The sequence below is a fragment of the Blennius ocellaris genome (assembly GCF_963422515.1).
Source record: "Blennius ocellaris genome assembly, chromosome: 2".
Classification (NCBI taxonomy): Eukaryota; Metazoa; Chordata; class Actinopteri; order Blenniiformes; family Blenniidae; genus Blennius; species Blennius ocellaris.
In genome coordinates, this window is record NC_137651.1 from 21,281,757 (window position 1) to 21,302,613 (window position 20,857).

Consider the following 20,857-nt stretch of genomic DNA (forward strand, 5'->3'; position numbering starts at 1 on the left):
CGTGACTGTGCCGAAAGCAAAAGTAATGCAATAAAACTTTTAATGACTGGAATCTCTGTTGGATTGTTTGATTTGAGCAGTGAAGAAGGCAGCCTTTTTAATTAAGTGTTCCATATTTTAATCCACCAGACAAGCTAGTACCAGCCTGGGGAGGAAAGAAAAGAGAAAAAAATAAGGTGAAAACCTGTTTAACGGAAAGATCGGCGGCTTCACTGCAGCAGTGCCCGTCTTTGTGCTTAAAGCCCGATCAGGCAGCAGGGGGGGGAGAGAAAGCCATCTGTTGCACCATGTTGGCTCAGTTACTCAGTGTGGGGATGAAACAGTTAACGCCGCTTCGCTACAGTAGACTTTGAAGGAATGCTGGAACACCTGTCAGACCTCATTTATGAGATGGCTTGTCTGCGCATCTCGTCTTCTTACGGGAGTCCACCGGCCGCAATGATTTGCCTTTGAATTGTCAATAATTCAACAGAACTGAACCACACACCCTGAGAGAAAAGTTAGAATGGCTTTAATTCGACTTCTAAAGGAGACAATCTTTTGTAATGGTATCAAAAGAATGACGAGTCTTGTTTTTTTTAAACATAACGCACCTGAGCTTGTGTTCTATTACCCAGATCATGAAATAGCTACTGAACATAATGTTCCACACATCAATGATGCAGCGCAAAGACCACAGAACCATTCACATGGTACCATTCAGTCAATTAATCCCCCGTCTGGATGATTCAGATCTTATTGAAGGCAGCCACGTCAACAGATTGAACATATTCCTCGAAGCCGGTGATGGCTTCCTCCAGCAGATCTGTGCCCACCTTGTCGTCCTCCACCACGCACCCTATCTGGAGCTTCTTGATTCCGTAGCCCACTGCAACCAGCTTGGACTTCCCCCACAGGAGCCCGTCCATGCCGACGCTGCGCACGCACTCCTCCAGCTTGGCCATGTCCGTCTCGTCGTCCCAGGGCTTGACGTCCAGCAGGATGGAGGACTTGGCAACGAGAGCCGGCTTGTTGGCCTTCTTGGCCGTGTACTCGGCAAGGCGCTGCTCTTTGATTTTAGCCGCCTCCGCGCTCTCGGCCTCGTCGTCCGAGCCAAAAAGGTCAACGTCGTCACCGTCGTCATCGTTTGCCGAGGCGAGCGGGGCAGCCGGGAGGACGAACTGGCTCTTGGATGATGGGAGATTTCCTCTTTCTGCCCCAAAGGACTTAATGTGACTGTACCAGCGCCTGAGGTGGCAGAGGGTCGGCGGGGGCGGGGTCGGGATGGCGTCGAACACGGCGACGTCCGCTCGCGACGCCACAAAGCCCTCCAAGTAGCTTTTGTCGGCCAGGAAATCATTGAGCGCCTTCAGACCCGCTTGTGTGCTCACGTCTCCGAACAGGGTTTTCGTGGAGGTCGGGCGAGGGAGCGGCGTCTGCACGGACCCGTCTCGCGTGGGGGGGAACTTGTGCTTGATGACTTCTTGCATGGGGACGTCGTGTGTGAGGAGGGCTTCAGCAGTGAGGCCACTGGAAGAACCAAGGCAACAAAGCAACAGGTAATGAGTCACCGAGTTTAATCACCATGCACTAACCCCAAGGCACAAGGAGTCTAAATTAAGACCAGGCATGCAAGCACAAGCCCACACACAGACACACACGATCACAATGGGAATCTTAACTTTTAATTCTTCTGACTTTGGAAAAGGCAATCTTCTTCCCCATAAGCACCAAAAACAATAGTTCCATGTGATGCTGCATAGATTGTCCTAAAAGTTTTTGTCATGCACCAAATGGACAAGAAAATTAAGTCCTCATATTATGTTACAAATGTTTGTTGTGTTTATTTTGATGGGGAGAATGGAAAATGGTAAGCATTGGTTTAGATTAAGGAATGTAAAATCACAGGAAAGGCTCGATGTCCATCTCCAGGGCGGAACAGGGCATGGTCAACTCGAAGCGGGTGACGACGTCTGGGTGGAGGACTCCCAGCCGCCCCACGCTCTTTCCACGGACCAAGATCTCGGCACATCTTCCAGGGAAAAAGATAGAATCTGAAAAACAAAAAGGGAAACGGGTTCTCAGTTGGGGAGAAGACAATCCGGTTTCATGTTCATCTAAGAATCTGTAATGATAATAATCAAGAACACAAAACACTTGGGGCCAGATTACAAGTGAAAACGCATTTTACTACGGCCGTAGTGCACATACGCAGTAGCAGCGTTAAAAAAAAGAAAGAAAAAAAAGTTGCTTCTTTCACCCTTTCTACAGAGACGGGGGTTCCTGCTCCTCATATGGATTTCCCATCAGACATATTGCAATTTGGATTCATTTGCTGGGGCTGTCTGTTCTTGACAAATAGACAGCTTTTAGAACTCAACATCACTTCCAGTGGATTTCTTTACTCAAACTAATTGAGAGATAATATAAAAGAGATAGTAAAAAAGTTATATAGTTATAAGAGATAATTAAAAAGAGGTCAACAGTCAGCCTCTGTACACGAGTATGTGTCCTCACATGAAGATGGTGAGAATCTGCAGGTTGTTCTGTGATGAGTTTGCATGTTCTCTGTATGCACGAGCAAGTTTTCCTCTCATTTCCTCCAACAATGCAAAAAACATGCCTGTCCGCTTTATATTTTGCTGTAAATTGCAGGCGAGTTTGTGTGATTGGATTTCTCTGCAGCAGCTCTCCAGGAAACTGAAAACAGAGAGTAGACTGCCTTTCTTGCTACGTGGGCCAGAACAGACACGAGACTGGGTACAGAAAATGGAGAGCCGATTTTATGGGATGTACTTACCATTGCACGTGCATTACTGACAAGTTTAAATGAAAGAATACCTATAAAACTGTATTTCATATGCATTTTTCTTTTTAAAGCTACCTTTATTTGGACACTTTTACTCCCACCCTAACGCAGCTGACAGGATGTGCCACAAGTATGTCTCATAACCATAAATCTTTGACTGTTTATGATATATAGAATTTTCTTTACTTTTTTTTTTTTTTTTTTTTTAAAGCAGAGCACTTGAACCCCAGGAAGACATCCAATCCCCATCAATCCTGTCTAATCACAGACAAGATTCACAAGCATGCCACACATTCCGAACATCAGTTTGTTAATACTTTTGCACAGTTGGAGGAACAAACTGTCAGTCATGAAAGTTACATTTACGTGAGAAAAAGAAGCAGAAGCAGAAGCTTGGTCAAGCCGTAAACTCTGCTAATTTCAAAGATCAAATGTCAGATGGTCCAACTGTGTCAAAACCTCCCCGGGCGTGTTTATAGCCGCTCTTGACCACACATACAGGAGCTGGCAGCTCGTGCTTGGCGCTGGCAGCGACTCCTGCTTGTGCTGCATCTCAAGACTGTCGAGCCACTTCACAAGCTCTTATGAGTGCAGCTCCCTTTTCTCAAAACAATTATCACCTCCACAAGATTGTTCACAGTCTTCAAAGTGTGCTGGCAAACTCCTCCTGACCGCCGTGTTACTATCCAACACACCATCTGTGTGATCTCTGCGTTTTTTTTGGATGGCGCGTGTTTGCTGCTCAAAGGCCGCCGGTGGATGGTTTGTGTGTGTTTTACTGTAGAGCTGACGGTGTTTCTCAGCTCATGAGTCAAATGTTAGCGGCGTGGGCGATCCCGCATTACCTCGCTTCCTCTCCCATGATCTTTTATTCACCCACGTTCATTATCAGCAATTACCTTCCGCATCGGCCCTTCTGAACGGATCCATAACTGTTCCAACGCTCACAGAGGAAAAACCAAAGCTGGAAAGTGGAAAACGATAGATCTGTAACGGACTGTGATGAACTGGAATCTCATCGTTTGATATTAATCAACTCAACACTGTATGTGGTTAAATGTCAAAGACCATTAAATCAATTTCCCGCTAATTCCTCCCGCTCTCTCTCACTGGGTGTATGACAGGAGTCTGCAGTAAAGGCCACGTCACTCCACAGCTGCTCCTGTCAAACCGTTCGCTCACTTGCTCAAAAAAAACAAACATGCGAACCAACAGAAAGGCGAGCTTGTCAGAAGATGACAAGATACAGGGGTTGCCATGACAACAGCCCCACACAGACATGGCACTCTCCCATGGTGCACCGCTTCTTCCCACGCCGCCTTGCTAATATGTTCCAGAGCCCACTGCTTTAGATGTTCACTCATCACTATGGAAGAAGGCCTGCAACATCCCTGTTGCCCTGGATTTTACAGTACGAGTGTGTGGCTTCTTTTACCGTCTTTGTGGGGTTGGAAACCTGGAAACAGTCATTTGTGGCATTTCTTATCTTGTGTTTTATAAATATCGAAGGCATCGAGGTAAATATTACAACTGTGTGTAAAGGATAAGAGTGCATTGCACTGAGAAGTGGGCCTAACAGCAAAGTGTGTGTGTGTGTGCACTAAGAGGCTTCTCAAGTCGGGAAATTCTAGCATTTCTCACAGTTGCCTGTTCTGCGCCGGTTAAGGATATTAAATAGGTGGAAAAGTGAAGTGCCTGCGTCCGTTCACACGTCATCCACTTGCACCATAAGCGGGGGATGCCATGGCAACTATATAAATAGCCCCGGCACATCTTAAATAACCAATCAGTCAATGAAGATCCTACACTTGAGCCAGGCCACTTTCCGCCCACTCTGCTTCCAACTTTCAGCAGAGCGCTCAGCACAAGGGGAGACGTCGATCGATGCATCATGGAGTGCAGCGCGTCGGCTGTGCCACAGGGTCTATTACTACATTCACTGGGCTTCACACACGCTCTTAATGAAGCAGTCACTAAACCGATTGAAGCAGATTCATCATCGACCATGCAGCCGTTTCACAACCAGGAAATCATCATTAGTAGCACTGACTTCCAACAATGAGTTCTAGGGTTTAGACAGTCCTAATCTACATAGTTTAAATCAGCGGTGAACACCTGGGAGGCCACCAGACGTGTTGGGGAAAAGGTGGTCAGTGCAAACAACATGATTTGAAAGTCTAATTACTCAGTCATTCAACATTTATGACTTGGCACAGTTGAAACAACTCTCTCGTTCACAAACCTTGAGGAAGCCCGATTTTAAACAATCATTTGTTACTTCAGTTAGAAGAACTTGTATACGAGATTTAAGGTTATGATCAGTAACTGAAGTCAATACAGGCAGGCACATGTGTCACAGTTCAAACAGATGATTCCAAAACCAACAACATATCTGAGCAAAAGGAAACGTCTTCTTACGGCACAAAATAATTGAGAATTAGATTTCTTTGATGGATATTCATAAAAAAGGAATAAAAGTCACATTTAATGGAGTAGGGTCACAAGGGGTTGCAGTGGCTAAGAGTCTCATCTCACTGGTTTGAGTCCCAGATTTTGGGTCTGTGTTTGCTCTGTGATGGTCTGGTGTCCGTTGGAGTACCCTGCAGGATGCCCCGTGACTACAAGTTGGATGAAGTAGTCCAAAAGATGGCTGGAGTGATTGATGATGGATTTATGATATCAACCTTACAATAGGTGCCTTCATTTCACTTTCATTGACGGGTCAAAATAGGGGGAAAAAAAGCCTTCACCTGATGGCGATGTTTTTGCTAACAAATGGTTCAAGGCCTTGGATTGGACACAGTTGTTAAGCAAAGCGTGTGCATCTGTTCCTTAAGTGTTCCTTCTCCTATATTTCAAATCCCCTGACTCATCATTTCATGCCCCCCCCCCCCCCGCTGAGTGGCGGAAACCGGGTCCTGCCTGTATTCCCCAGAAGCGGCTGTGAGCTCTGGTGATGAATCCCATTCCCGGGGAGGTGCATCTGCATCAGGTGGGCTCTTAGACCGAGGTCATGACCTTGTAATGGGGTTAAGGACACGCTGACATATGGGTGCATAGGAGATGGTGGATGAGGGGGGAGGGGGGGTCAGGCTAATGGTGCATGGCCCAGGTGTGTGTGTGTGTCCAGTGGATGTGCATTAGAGTCCACTGTGAGAGGATGTGTGTCTCAGCTCTGTTTTGAGTGTTTGCCAGTCAGATGGCAGGTCTGAGTCCCCCCCCACACACACACACACTCCTGAGGGTGGCTGCTGTGTATGCCAGCCTGTCTCACTCTCTAGCGATGCCTACCGCCATCTGTCGCTCTTCCTGACACAGCTTCCCTCACCACCACTTCTTTATCTGCACTCTCAAGTCTTATCTCATCTATTCTTCACCTCCCCGTCTGCCTCCTGCACCTCCTCCTCCTCCTCCTCTCATCTCCCATTCACCGATACTCGAGCCCATTGATTAGCAGTCTGAACGGCCCATTGGAGGTACGGGTTGACATCCCACAGTGTGACCTTGGAGCATGAAAGCCAAGTAGAGAAAATTGAGTGTTGTGGGAAAGCGGCTGGTCTAAAAGAAAAAGACTGACGAGTCCAAACCGAGTCTCTGTGGGGAAGAGTAGGAGCCAGAAAGGCATAGCGATTAGCCTGTGAAAGACTTCACACGCACAAGTCGAACTCCAATTACTAATCTCGCAGGAACCAAACTCCTGCATCAGAAAGACGAACATTCCACGATCTGCCAACGGACGACTTCATTGCACGCATCATCGAGCCAACCACTTGTCATCACCACCTCACGAAACCAGTCTGCAAAAGAGTCAACGAAGCAGCAGTTTAAAGCTTCTCCGCATTAAGGTCAACGGGTCTTAACAGACGAGGAAGGCTGAGGCAACTCATTTAATTCATGTCACAGGCGCTCTGGACTGGACCACTTAATGGTCCAGAACAGATGAAATTTGAATGCAGAGAGAAAGCTTTTGATTTTTTTGGGAGAAAAAATGACTACAGGTATGCGTCACATCAATGCTATACGGTTTCAAAAAGGACAAATAGTAGTGTTACACTGATTTAGTCCACGTTGCTATCCAACTGCTGCATTTCGATGTAGAGCAGGACAACGTTTAAAGAGAAGCAGACGGTTGGCCACAAAGTGTAAGGAAAGCTTTCAAACTGATGTTCTCTTACAGTCGTAAAGACTGAGAAGATGACAGAAACGTCTGGAACACACTTGTGATGTAACAAGAAGTGATACGTTTGTCAACAAGTCAAAATGTTCAAATTTGTGGTGCGCAGCCGTTTAATCCATCACAAAAATGTGTAGATTGGTAGCGTTAACAAGGAGATACTTTATGGGGAACTTACAGTCAACCCTAAAGATACAGTGGACAAGAAAAACACCTGTAACCAATAAAGATTGACATCTGAGAACAAGAGAATCCTGTTACATTAGATTTCCTTCATTAGGTTCATTGTATTATCCATCTGGGAATTTATAAATCATCTTTTAATAACCAAACTAAATAAAATCACAACCCTACAAAAAGCATTTTCCAATGGTAGCTCTTACTTAAATACATGATTTATTTATCTTGTGTCTGTTTTCTATATTTTCTTTTTCAGAAGCAGAGAATGAGATGACGTATGAACAGCAGCAGATGCAAAGAAAGGAAGAAAGGAAGCGAAGTGTACGCACACTACTGCTTTATTTCTCTTAACCTGGTTATAGATGTACTGGGACATGTTACACTGACTATATTTGACCTTTTTTCTTTCTTTTTTTTTGTAAATGTTGTGTTTTGGTCTTTGGAGATTTAGATTTATTTATTACTAACAGAACTGAAAGGGATGTACATCTTAAATTTTTATTTTACGTCCAAAAAATCTACAGACTGAACTGATTAGTTTGAGCAGACTGAGATCGAACAAACCAAACCAACATGAAACTTTTTACTAGTTCTATATTAAAATAAGCAGAATCTACTCATGGCTCAGTGTTTAAGGCCTTAGTTATGCAACATTTCACTTAAAAACGCATAACTTCTGAGTTTTTCTTTTAGAAAACTTTCGCATTAACACAGAAACGGTGAAAAGTATGTTGTTTTCATGCAGGGCCAGGAGTCACTATTGGTTTTTGTAATGAAACTACAGACCCATACGAGCACACCATAACACACAAAAATGAACAATGACGAGCACACCGGCATTTGCATTGACAGACGACCAAGTTGGATTATTATTACGGTGACTCAACTATAAAACTACCCAGTTCCAGGAGAGTATGGACTGAGAATCACCAATACCAGGGTGGGGTCCAATACACCAGGGAGTACTCATACTCAGAAAGGTTTTAACGTGATGTCATGAATCAGCAACGAAGTTACACGACAGAGGACGAGCGATGTCCGCGGTTTGCAGATTCTTACACCGCCATGGAAAATGTACTGTTCTACATTACTCCCTGATTCCAAACAATAATGGAGTTACTGCTCATCGCAGCCTGGATTTACATAATCTGGACAAAACCTGCCTTTTACCCTCGCATGACCCAGATTCCTCTGATCGCCAGCTTGAACACAAACATGCTCTCCATCAAATGGGATCAAACCTGCTGCTGGGATTTTCTCCTCCCTCTATAGATTCAGCCTTGAGATATTTACCATGGGTTGTAACAGAGTTGTGTGCGTGACTGCCCCCCTCCCCTCCCCTCCCCTCACCGTCCGCAGCCTGGATGTGGTAGCCCTCTCCGCGGGCCGGCTTCACCTCCAGCAGCTGCATCGTTCGGTCCAGCAGGCCGTGGATCACTTCGAAGCCCGGGCTCTTGTTGTAGTAGACGGCGCAGAAACGCCGGCTGTTCCGCGCTCCGACATCTGTGTGGTGGGAGGAAGGAGGAGAGAGAGTGAGAGAAGTCGAGACCGCCGAGTGGCCGATACGCCACGGATACTTATTACCTTCCCATCAATCATCTGTCAATGTGTCAATTGTTGGACATTTACAACTATGAATTACACCCATACTTTAGCTGAATGTGGTAGGAAACAATAAAGACAATCATATCTACATCGTGACTGAGTGCGTTTCTTATTGAAATCTGGTATTATTAATGCCCAATAAACAAGTTTTTCACCTTTGGTTTCATCCTTCAGCACAACATCCGAGACCTCAAACAGTTTGAGGGGAAGGGGCATTTTCCTGTTGGCAGCGATTGTCTTCAGCAGGCCTGGCAGCAGGGTGGTGCGCGCCACCTGGTGGGAGCGCAGCAACAGCAGTTGGAAGCATGGCCTTAATTTAATATGGAGAAAGAGAGAGCCCTCATGTGGAGGGAACATGAATAATGGGAGACATGGGAGACGTGCGCTCATCAACACAGTAGTTGAACAGAGCTGTTATCATTTAGGAGTGTCAAACTCATTTTAGTGCAGGGGTCGTAGCCCTCTTGCATCTACATTAAAAGAAAATACCAAGACTGCGCGATTGTAGTGACTGAATAGAAGTCAAGAAATCCTTCTAACTGCTTCGCCATATTGAAACCAAACATCCTGCCTTAAAAGACAACCCCTTAAAAAACAAAACAAAACATAAACACAAAAGACAAGAAACAGTTATTGAAGGCTGCCACCTTATCAAATGTGTCTGCACTGAGAGATTTGTTTTTAATTGCCAACACAAAGAAGCTCTTTGAATTTGTGGCATGGAAGTGGATGTTGAGACGCAGTTCTTTGCATAGTAGACTGGACAAAAGGAACATGCTTCGAGTTTCACTGTCTCCCATCAGCACCAGATGAAAAACAAGCTCAGTGCTCCCACAGAGTCTTTCTGATGGCGAGTCGTGTTATATTATATAAATTACAATGTAATAATAGCAATGAAAAAGCACAATATAAAACAATTATACATGTTATATTGTGTAATGTATAATATTTAATTGAGACACTCTGACCCTTTGACCCTGAACTGGATGAAGCTTATATAGAAGATGGATGGATGGATGGGGAGCTGATATTTCTGCGACTCTTTTATGTCACCTGGAATTCTGCTGTCTTGGGGTTGGAAATATGAGCCGCCCTGGTCTCTGTGATCTTCTTCCCAAGCTTGTCTGCTATATCTTCTTGAGAACACTACAGGAACAGGAACAAAAAAAAAAGTCTTGAGAGTGAAATCCAAACTATTGCTGTCATTTTGTGTGTTGATTTTGTCTCACCAGAGCAAAGTTGAGCGCCTCAGTGAATCCCGCAGCAGCGAGGTCTTGCCTCAGAAGCTCAGTCAGCTTGTTAAGAGGAAACTGAACACACGGAGCACATTCCATGAGAACCCTGCTCTGCCTGGGATTCTACAATCGAACAGACACAGAGGAGAAGCAGTACCTGGTTGGCTACGGTGTAGGTGCGTGGCGTGGTCCGGGTGATGTTGTTGAAACCGTAGGCGATGGCGGCGTCCTCCATGATGTCGCAGGCGTGGATGACGTCCGAGCGCGTGGGCGGGATCTCCACCTCGATCTCGTCGCCCACCCCGGTGGCTTGGGAGAGCAGGCACATCCTGGTGAGCAGCTGAGCGATCTTCTCTGTTGACTCGCTGCGGAGAGAGAAGGGAAAAAATGACGTCAGTCCATTTAATTTCATTCGTTCCGATGCCCAGGGGGGGCAGAAAGAGCCGATACTGTGAGACAGGAGAGGACATCCAAACTGAAAACAAATACAGGCGATGGTCAACTGATTCTAAACCTTTTATATAGACCTTAAAATGTCTCAGGAAGACAAGGACATTGTCCACTGCGAGATACTTGTTCACAATTGAGGGGGAGGAAAAAAACGACATTATTAATTACAACTCAGATATTGTACGATGCAGATATGCTGAAATGAGCTATACATGTATTGAGACACTAAAGATAATAATGAAGGCTTCGTTCAAAAATGTTTAACTTGAAATAAGCAGTCCTCAAAAAAATCACTCAAGTAAAAGCATTGTTACTTTCGCATAATATTAATCAAGTAAAAGTAAAGAGTAGGTTACTTGATGTCAGAGTAATACAGTACTTGAATTCGAGCGGCTAATAACTACAGAGTAATCTTGTAAAGTTGTTTAACAAAAAGAGTTAAACCCTTTTAAACACACTCTCGTATCGGTTTCCACACTAAAACCATGTGCAGCCATATTTTTCGGTCTTACTTGATGCCGACTTTTCGGTTGATGAAGTCGCTGGAGAGCTTCTCCTTCCTGTAGGGCAGCTCCTGCAGCAGCAAGGAGGAAACAGATGAGCACAGACTCAGGCCCCCTTCTTTATCACAATGTTTTCATAAGCATGTCCGTGTGGTCACCATTATTAATGTTTATAGCATATGGTTTTCTGGGTGTACGTGTGGTTTCATTACAAAAACAAACAATTGCACCCACTAGTGGCACTACCTGAAAACTACACTATCCTCAGAATTTCTGCCGTTTCTGTGGAAACGGGACATTGTGTATAAAACGTTGCTGTGTCAATGTGAAACGTTTCTGAAATGATTATGCAAACACAACGTGTAGATTAAAGTAAACTAAGATACATTAAAGTAAAGACGAAAGAGAGGATGTAGTGGAAGGAGTACCGGATACAAGAAGGTCTTTCCGTCTGGGTACACGACTTCGGCTTCCTCCACCCTGAAACACAAGGACAGGAAAAATCACATTGACTGTGTGTAAAGTTTAATGTCTAAACTTTATTCTAGTTTAAAATATCAGTGTAACACACATGTAGTATACTCTGCACTGCAACAAAGAAAAATGTTTACATTTTTAATTTAAACATTATCATGGGACAATTTTACAGGTCTGGCCCACTCAAGATAAAATGGATTTGTATGTGGAACAAGAACTGAAATGTGTTTGACACCTCTGGATTAATTGAATCGGTGTGACTGCCACTCTCCAAACGGAAGGTACTGGCAAACACTATGTGATTACTTACGTGAAAGGCTGTGAGCAGTACTCGCAGAACATGGTTACCATCATGTCCAACACAATCTTTGCCTAGAGGGAACAAGGCCGAGAGTCAGCTCTGATTCATCAGTGATTACACAGGATTCCTGCTTTCTTTCTGAACTGGGTTGTACCTTGGTCATGTCTGTCGCCGTGCACTCGATGAACACGTTCTTTGTCTGCAGGGTGATTTTTGAGTGGTCCCCTGAAACACAGAAATACATCACATACTACACACATACATATTCTATTAAGCCCATTTTCAGCCAGGAGATAAGTCTTTCTGGAAACGAGTCTGGTACGTAAATAAAATAAAAATAAGACACAGCTTTAATTTATGTGTGGCTCGAGCACAGCAGGTTGGAGACTAGAAAAGCTTGAGGGCTTTTAACTTGAATCAGAACATTTTGTTTTTGAAAGAGGAAGTCGAGGCATGAATGTTCAGAAGTGATTTCCTATCACGCTGATGCTTTAACGGATGTCTACCATAAGTTTACCTTCCTCATATAAACACTTGATGAAGAAAAACGGAAATATCTGCAGTATTTGAAAAGAGAGGGGGGAAAAAGGGAGTGCGGTTCTCACCATTGATGATTGGAGGCATCGACAGAACGACGCCGTTGCTGTCATAGATGACGGGGTATGCCGGCTTGTCTTCAATGATGTGGAGATAATGCTTCAAGTGGCTGTCTGACTGCAAGAGGCCACGAGAAACAAACACCCAGTAACTACAAATGTACCCGAAGACACAGTCAGCTGGTCACACTAACAATGCATCACCTTGTAGAGGCTCATGAGCTGCGTGGCGGTGTACTCTTTGGTCTGGTTCAGAGGCTTGAAGCAGATGTCTCCGGGCGGTTTGGCTGTGTAGGTGAAAGGACCAGAGATGGTGTCCAGGTCGTGGGTGCCGATGGCCACAAGGCTCCTCTTCCTGCAAAGACCATTCAACTCAAACTGAGTGACATTCAGATGTGTAAAAGGACCACATCTTTGAATGACTGTAAGAAACTTTCACTTCAATAAGTCATAGTAGACATTTACATCTGCAGGCTGCTTTTGTCTCAATGTACCTTGGAAAATGCCCCGAAGGTCTGTGTGAAAGAAACACAAACCTTCTGAGGATGATTACGGTAGCGAGTAAAAAAGCTGCTTAAATACATCATCTTGATTCACAAGACTTTTACACTGCAACTTCAAGAGGTCAAAGAGGAGGAATACTGGGAAAATCAAGAAAGCCAAAGTCTTTCAGGAACTGTGGATATTATACTTTGAGTCATCCGTTGTAATCTGTGCATTATTCCATTATTCTATTTGATGATAACAGTAGGCAACTTTTCTGTGTTAATTTATCAAGTTGGGAAAAAAATATAAATCATAAAGTTTCAGAAACAACAGAAACATTTTGTACTAATGAGAGAGTTAAGTGGCATGGGTATGTAGACACCTGTGGCCATATTAGATCACATGTTACAACTACGTATTCATTATTTAAAAAAAAAAGAAAACTATTATTCCTTTAATTTTTAATTGGATTCTTGGAGAAAAGCCTGATTATAGTCAAAAGCTTCCCCTTGGAACCCATTTACAAATAGTTGTGTTTTTAGTGGCTCCTAGCACCCGAAACACAACAAATGTTTTACATTTTCCACTTGAAAATGTTGTTGTTTTTTTTTCATTTTGTAATCAATTGTTAATATGTGTTGGCAATATCTTGAAACCACTGGTTGGTATTAAAAGTCAGGTAACTGAGCGGCACCACCTGGAATAACTAAGCGAAACGTGCCACTGTGTCACTCGTTATGGAAGTAAGGCAACAACTTGTCTGATCGTTGTGTCTTTTCTGTGCTCTGACCTGCAGATGTTCTGGTGCAGCTTCTCCTGCAGCTCAATGAAACTGTCGTAGCGCTCCTGCGTGAAAGTGATGTTCCTCAGCACCGCAGCCACGGCGTGTGGTCGCACTGCAGCCGTCTGCAAAAAAAAAAAAAAAAAAACAGAACCCACTCGAGATGGCTGCCTGCCACGAGCTGCTTCTTCACAGTGACGGAATTCGACATTCGCACTCACCTCCTTCGTGATGACCAGCTTCTGAGGCTCCCCGCTCGCCGGGCGAACACGTCTGTAGCGAGGCGCCTCGAGTCTGAAACATAATTAAATCCGTGACAATGCTGAAGCAAGACAGCACAAAGTATTTATTAATATTCTTGCAAGACGCTATGGGGATGGACTTTAACAATGTATCACTGCAAACAGTCACAAGAAAAGTGTCATGAATGATTTTCAGTTTCTTAGTTTTTGCATGAATTCATCAGAAAATGTGATCTGATCCACATCAAACACTAAACCTAATACCACACAAGCTATTATCACATTTTTAATCTTCATAAAACATTCAGTGAGTGTCTGGAAAAAGAAATTAAAACGTGGATTTAACAGCTGCTTCTGCCTCCTCTGGCAGCAATAAACTGAACAACTTCATCCAGTGGATCAGGATTTTTACTTTTCCTCCTCATAAACCTGCTTCGGCTCAGATTATAAGGAGATCTACTTTGAATGCGTCTCCTGAGTTCACGCCACAGCATCTCTGTTTGAATCAGGTCTGGAGTCTGACTGGTCAAATGTGCAGGTTTTATTTGTTTTAAGTTACTTGTTCATGCATTCTTTTCTAGTAGGCTAGATTATGGTAATGGTGTATTTACAGTCAGAAATACGCCAGACAACTGCAGTTCATGAGTTCTCCCCAACACAAAAATGGCAGATCACATTACACCCGAGCTTGAATCTCTGCGCTGGCTGCCTGTGTGTCAAAGGACTTCAAAATCTTACTTGTGCTCTATAAAGCGTTCAATGGTCCCGGGCCTAAATACTTCTCTGATTTACTGGTAGAATATGAAACTTCCTGAACACCTGAGGACTGACACATTCACTTCCTTCTAAGGAGGGCTTCAAACATTATTATTTGCACAGGTTTTCCAATAAACAGGAAATTGTATTTAACTTAATCATAATAAAGCCTTAACTTTATTTAGTCTCTTTTTTATGCCTTTCTTATATTATAATCTTTATCACTATAGAGTCTTAATTGTCTTGTTTTCATGTATTTCCTTGTAAAGCACTGTCAATTACCTTGTGTCTGAATGGTGCGATAGAAATACATTTGCCCTGCCTTTACTGTATTCTGCAGTAGTCTCGTCATCAGAGGGTTAAGCAGGAAGAGAAAAGATAGCACTAAAGTAAAGGCATTGTTCCAAACTTATAGTACCGGTAGTACAAAATCAAGAGACCGGTTGAGTTGGTTGCATATTAGCACGTCTTCCAACATGACTCACTTATTCTTGAAGACCTGCAGTCCGCGGACCAGCCCCTCCAGACACAACAGGTCGTAGCGGTTAGCAGGCACGTCGATCTTGTACAGGATGACATCGGAAGCTCCCGCAGCCTTGGTGCCGCCCTGCTCCCTGCTGATGATCTCCTTCTCCGATGTCTACCGTGGAGACACAGACGAGAGGTTTCTGCATGTGTGGCAGAAGCTCCAAAGAAGATTCACCGACTGGACAACCACTGTGTTGTATTTATTGACACGTGGACTAAATGAGACTAAACGATTAAAGAAGAAACGCTGATGAATGTCACTTACAATTTCATCCAGCTCCAGCCCGAACTCGAAGCACAGCTCGTCAAACTCCTCATCAGCTAAAACAAAAGAAAACAAATATGTTACCAAGTATTCTAATTTGAAGGAATATGATTTAAAATAACCTTATAAATAAAAGCAAACCAAGTAATCTAAAACTAAAACCAATTGAAGTGATGCTAAAGAATACAATACAATAAAAATACTTTATTAACCCATGAGGGGAATTCTTGAGTTCTCTGCATTCAATCCATGAATGACCCAAGAATGTTCAGAGATGATCAGAGTCTGGAGGTATAAAGTCTAAAACCATCCAAAACCTTTGAGCAGGCCAGGGCAACAAATTGTAATTTCAACAGAAGTTTTTGGATCTTTGACGGACAAAGTGAAGAAAAGTTCAAGGCCAACAACACAAAGGCATGACTGTATACTAAAGTGTCCATAATTGAGTTTAGACCTAAATCCCACAACAAGCTTGAGAAATGATTAAATGTGACAGTGCATAAAGACCAGATGGATGCATCACAGTGTAAGACTGTCAGAGTTGCATCTACAATGTTAAAATAGACGTTGGGAGGTGGCTATCGCACCCAAACCATCTCTAAACGAATCGCAATAAAATATTGTGTTCATATTATTGATCTATTTGCAGGTTATGCGTGAAGATATTCTGAACTCTGATGATCTATTCTCCTGTCACTCACGTTTAAATGACAGCAGCCACAGGAAATGATGCAACCACCCTGACATCCAACACATATCAGGACTCCATCTATTCCTCACCACAAGCCGACATAGATTATTCTCAGAAGAATATTCTATAAAATGTGGCAGCACCTAAGTTTCAATTTCATTCAAAAAAGTCTGAATTGGAGTCAGAGCTGGTTAGCTGCTAGCATGCCAACACTGAGGCATTCAGTTAAAACAGCCCTGTGATGTTCTCTGCATATAAGAGTAAAAGGGAGGAATGGACAGAAAGTCCACATTTAAAAATAAAGTAGATAATACTTACTGTAAGTTCTTCCCAAAGCTTTGAAGAGAAGATCTCTGTTCACTCCGACAGTCGGCATGTTAGCTGCTGATGCTCATCCAGCTTAGCCCCGTGGAAAAGGACCCTTCCGGTGGCAAGCAGGCTGTCTGCAGCGATGCCCGCTCAGAAATACACTTTTATAATTTCCATAAAAATATTCGTTTTAAGCATTAAGTTTGTCGCTAGAACCAAATCATATTATAATCTATATATATATTTCTTAAAATATATATTAATTGTGTAATTAGTAGCGAAGTCAGAGTCTGTTCCTGTTATCATTGTAAATGCACATTTGCATGTTCCCTATGGATAATTATGAATGGATGGATGGATGGATGGATGGATGGATGGATGGTCAGTAAAGATTTCTGTCCAAAAAAGTTTGGAGAAAACAATAACTGAACAATTCACAGAAATTAATGAAATAATGAAAGATGATGCGGCTCAGGATGACAGCGACAGAGAGAGAGAGAGAGAGAGAGAGAGAGAGAGAGAGAGAGAGCGCTCCTCACTATTTTCGTGACATCTACCATTCCTCTGGGTGTTTTATCCAGTAAGACGCTCCACATATTTACAGGAAAGGTCAAGTCTGTTGAATGTTCCATTCATGTTTGGTGGTGACATTTTGAGATGGAAGTCTTATGATTTCTGTGTGACAGCTTAAAAACGGATGCTGCTTAGATAACAAATCTGCAAGAATGTCCGAGAGTCATCTGACTGCTAAGTGGATAAACTGACGCCAGACACATTCCCACCATGAAACAATGAATTAACCATATTCTCCTATTTGAATAACTGAATGGAGGACTATAATATTATATGAACGGGATGGAGTCAGCTCATTATTTTTTCCTTACTTTGCTACAATAATTTCTCATTCAAGAATTTCCCATGATTTTCTTTCTTGCTATATTTATAAATCTGGAAGACATAGTAGAACCAGTGCACAGATTAGCCATAATATTATGACCACTGATCGTTTCACTGACATTTCATGAATTTTTTATTATATTTTATAAAATCCTTTATTTTAATGTTTCAGTCTTAAATATATTCTTTTAAATGTAGGTTTTATTTTTTTCAGTTGCAGGTTTAATGTTTTAAGATTTTTCTTTTCACTTACAAAACTTTCCTTCACTTTCAAATGGTATTTTTTAAGGTTCAAACTTTTGGCCTTGTTCTGGTGTGGGGGCGTGGCTTCCACTGAGAAGGAGGTGGGATCATGTGTGGGATTGTGAGTGACAGGGTTGCAGATTGTTGCCTTCAGGAACAGTTGGTACTTTGAAAGATGTAACTCAATACTCTCTATATACACTGTATTCACCAGTTAGCTGTAAATAAAGTTAGGCTGAGGAGATGTATCACTTTTACAGGCTCGTTTGGACAAATCTTAGCAATTGTCAATGAATAAAAACACTTGAATATTACAGATTGCTAATTTTAACATCCATACTTAAAGAAACAACGTTTTAGGTGTCAATGCAGCAAGTAAGTATACGTTTTGTGTGAACTGGCTTCATAGTACCAGCTGCTGTTAATGTTCTTAAAGTCTTCATCTCAAACGTCAGTCCTCATCAGCTGTCCTTTTTAACAATGTTTATATGTGCTTACTTCGAATCTCATTGAAGGGAACACAATCAGGGAACGTCCTGAGCTTTCTTTGCAACCCTGTCACTCACAACCCCAATGATCCCACCCCCTTCTCAGTGGAAGCCACGCCCCCACACCAGAACAGGGCCAAAAGTTTGAACCTGAAAAAATATGATTTGAAAGTGAAGAAAAGTTTTTGACAGTGAAAAACAAACAAACTTGAAAACAGGATTTGAATGTGAAAAAAATAAGATCCTAATCTGAAAACATTAAACATACAACTGAAAAAATAACACCTAATTAAAAAAAAACAACAACGTATTTTAAAGACTGAGAAATGAAATCAACAATGTGTGTGTGTCATGCGCACGGATTCTGGCTCCTCGTGACCAGTAACCCATCCAGCAGGCTCGAGGTCCGGCCCCTCGCACGCACCACCTCTGCGAGTCCAATCATAGCGCTGGGAGGGAATCCCCCCCCTCCCCACCCTGACCCGCCCTGCCGCGCGAGCACGCATCCATCATCCATAGCAACGCGCGACGTGACGCTACGCCTTGCGTCGCGAAGCACGAGCCGCGTCAGTCGAAACCGGGAGCCGGTGGATGGCCGTGAGTCACGGTGGGGGTCTGAAGCGCTTCTACTCGGTTGTAACGGGACACTGCACGCACCCCTGACCGCCCCACCACCTCTACACGCGCACCAGGTGAGTCTCATCTCCTCACGCACGCGCGTGGGATGCTGAGCCAGCACCACACTGTTGAAGAAATACACTTTGTTATTGAATCGTATTGCATGTTAATGTCGTTTAAATGAGACCAGAAGATGAACAAATTTAAATGAAAGTTTTTAGCATTTTATGTCAGAATATTGATATTTGAAAACAGTAGAAATGCATTAAATATGACTATTGTACATCTATTGATAACTTTTCCTTAAGTGACTTATACAAAAACGTGTTGCACACAGAAGCTGCTCTCATTGTGAAATATGATAAAAAGCATTAAAATTAATAAAAATGACACACATTTAACCATCTCTAGTATGAAACGTATCTAATATGATAACTGTCTCACTGTATTTGTTGTATATAATTGGCAACGTATTGCGTACCACTGTTTTACTGTATATTGTGGGAATTACACAAAAGTAATTTCAATATGACTTCCTGAGAGTATTTGGCATACATTTGAAAATCTGCCCCAGTTTTATGTTTTGATCATGGAAGGGAGGGATGCCTTCCAAGGTTTTGCCAAATTTAATGATATAATTGTACATTGATGGGAATCATATATATATATATATATATATATATATATATATATATATATATATACACACACAAGTTAGAAAAGAAACACAAACAAATGTAAAGGCTATGAAAAATAGTCACTAGTCTTTTAAATACTTAAGGAAAGTATTGCTCCAGCATTGGTCATTTTGGACAAGCAGCTGCTGTGTTTCACCTTTTACATAAAACAGTGTGTTGTTGTGTGATAACAGAGGACTTCCTCCAAAACTCAAGTGTTACAAAATCCTGAAAAAACATTCCACGCTTCCTGCTTTTTAACAGCTTTTGCTAAGGATTATTCCTTCATTTATCAATTCCAGACCAGCCAAACCATACAGTTTAAATATATGTTACTGTGAAGGCATTAAATGTGAGCAGTATGTAAGGGATAATAATGAAAAAATCAGACAAACAAAAAAGTTGTCATCTTAGAATTCATGGTTTAAAAGTCATCAAAAACATGTTAATGTTATTTTCACTGCAAATTTAGGAAACGTCTGTGAGATATGCTCATATAAAAACTCAGGACTTTGCATGCTTGAAACTGGTTGATCCTCAGATATTTTTTGCATCAACACTAACGAACCAACTAAACTTATTATCAAGTTGATTGAAAAAGTTGTTTTTCTATAAATTTAACAAAAATATGCAGCATAATAAAGACGGTCATATTAAGGAATTGTAACTTATAAAGGTTAGTCCAACTCTGGAACCGTGACACCAAACAACTAAAAGTAAGAACATTTTATTTTTCTTCTTTTAATTTTTTATTGTTCCAACACAATGTAGGAAAAAACTCTGAAGATAATATTATTTGTTTACGGTGTGACTTGTGACTGTTGTTTGTTTTTGTAATTCACTGTAATAACAATGGCGAGTCGATAGACATTCAAATAGACTGAGAGAACAAAGTTAGATTGTTATTACAGGTGACTCACAACTATATAATGACCAAGTCCTTGGAAAATATAGACTGGGAGTCGTGGCACTCCGGAGGACGCCATTGTTGTTATTGTCTGTCTGCTCATGCATGAGAAGAACTATTGACTACCGCTGTTTGTGCATGTGCAGTAGCAGCATTGCAGAAATTATGCTTTTTTTCCCCCCCATTGAAAAGTTCCTCTTTGTGAATCAAAAGTTTTCCATTCTCACTAAGTTGCTATGGTTACAGATCTATGTCCCGCTTTCTGCTCCACTTCATGTATTTGTCTGGTTTTCCCACTGTAAGGTCCTCGACCGCCATTGTAATCAATACAGAGTTCAAAAATTATAATTCGGGTCCCTTATTAAAAGTATTTTAAGTCTAACAAGTTGACTGAAATAAATAGGTTATGATATAATGGAATTTGAAATAATAAGAAATTGCCCAATCAAGGACACTAAGAATCTATATTACTTGTTTACAAACAAAAGCACAATTATTAATTTGTAGAAACATAAAATAAAGTTTAATATAGTAATCTGAAACTAAACAAACACAACAATGTTTTGTTCCCTGAGTTGTACAAAGTCTCTGCTAGATTACCTTTATTCGAAAAGTTGATAATATTAGCTGGATTCACTTAAGCCTGTTTTCATATTTTCA

General features: G+C 42.1%; 2 protein-coding genes across 2 annotated transcripts in view; one reads left to right on the forward strand and one right to left on the reverse strand.

Annotated features, from left to right (window-relative positions):
• Positions 1-494: 494 nt before the first annotated feature.
• farsb (phenylalanyl-tRNA synthetase subunit beta) lies at positions 495-16,467 on the reverse strand. The gene is made up of 18 exons (XM_080513905.1): positions 16,377-16,467; positions 15,368-15,423; positions 15,060-15,214; positions 13,798-13,870; positions 13,586-13,701; positions 12,514-12,664; positions 12,319-12,427; positions 11,868-11,938; positions 11,723-11,784; positions 11,364-11,415; positions 10,945-11,006; positions 10,140-10,347; positions 9,977-10,057; positions 9,801-9,893; positions 8,903-9,020; positions 8,493-8,645; positions 1,886-2,033; positions 495-1,509 (listed from the first exon to the last, which is right to left on the reverse strand). The coding sequence occupies exons 1-18, from the start codon at positions 16,432-16,434 to the stop codon at positions 729-731; spliced, it is 2,547 nt and encodes an 848-aa protein (XP_080370031.1). The 5' UTR covers positions 16,435-16,467; the 3' UTR covers positions 495-728.
• A 2,114-nt stretch (positions 16,468-18,581) lies between these two features.
• Positions 18,582-20,857, forward strand: part of acsl3a (acyl-CoA synthetase long chain family member 3a) — a 32,327-nt gene continuing 30,051 nt past the window's right edge. The window contains exon 1 of the mRNA XM_080506727.1: positions 18,582-18,687. The gene's annotated coding sequence lies outside the window, so the exon portion shown is untranslated. The remainder of the gene's footprint in view (positions 18,688-20,857) is intronic.

Coding starts and splice junctions, on each gene's coding strand:
- farsb (XM_080513905.1), bottom strand. CDS start 16,434: ATGCCGACTGTCGGAGTGAACAGAGATCTTCTCTTCAAAGCTTTGGGA. Junction 15,424..16,376: donor AGCTTTGGGAAGAACTTACA/GTAAGTATTATC, acceptor CTTTTGTTTTAG/CTGATGAGGAGTTTGACGAG. Junction 2,034..8,492: donor CCACATCCAGGCTGCGGACG/GTGAGGGGAGGG, acceptor TTTGTTTTTCAG/ATTCTATCTTTTTCCCTGGA.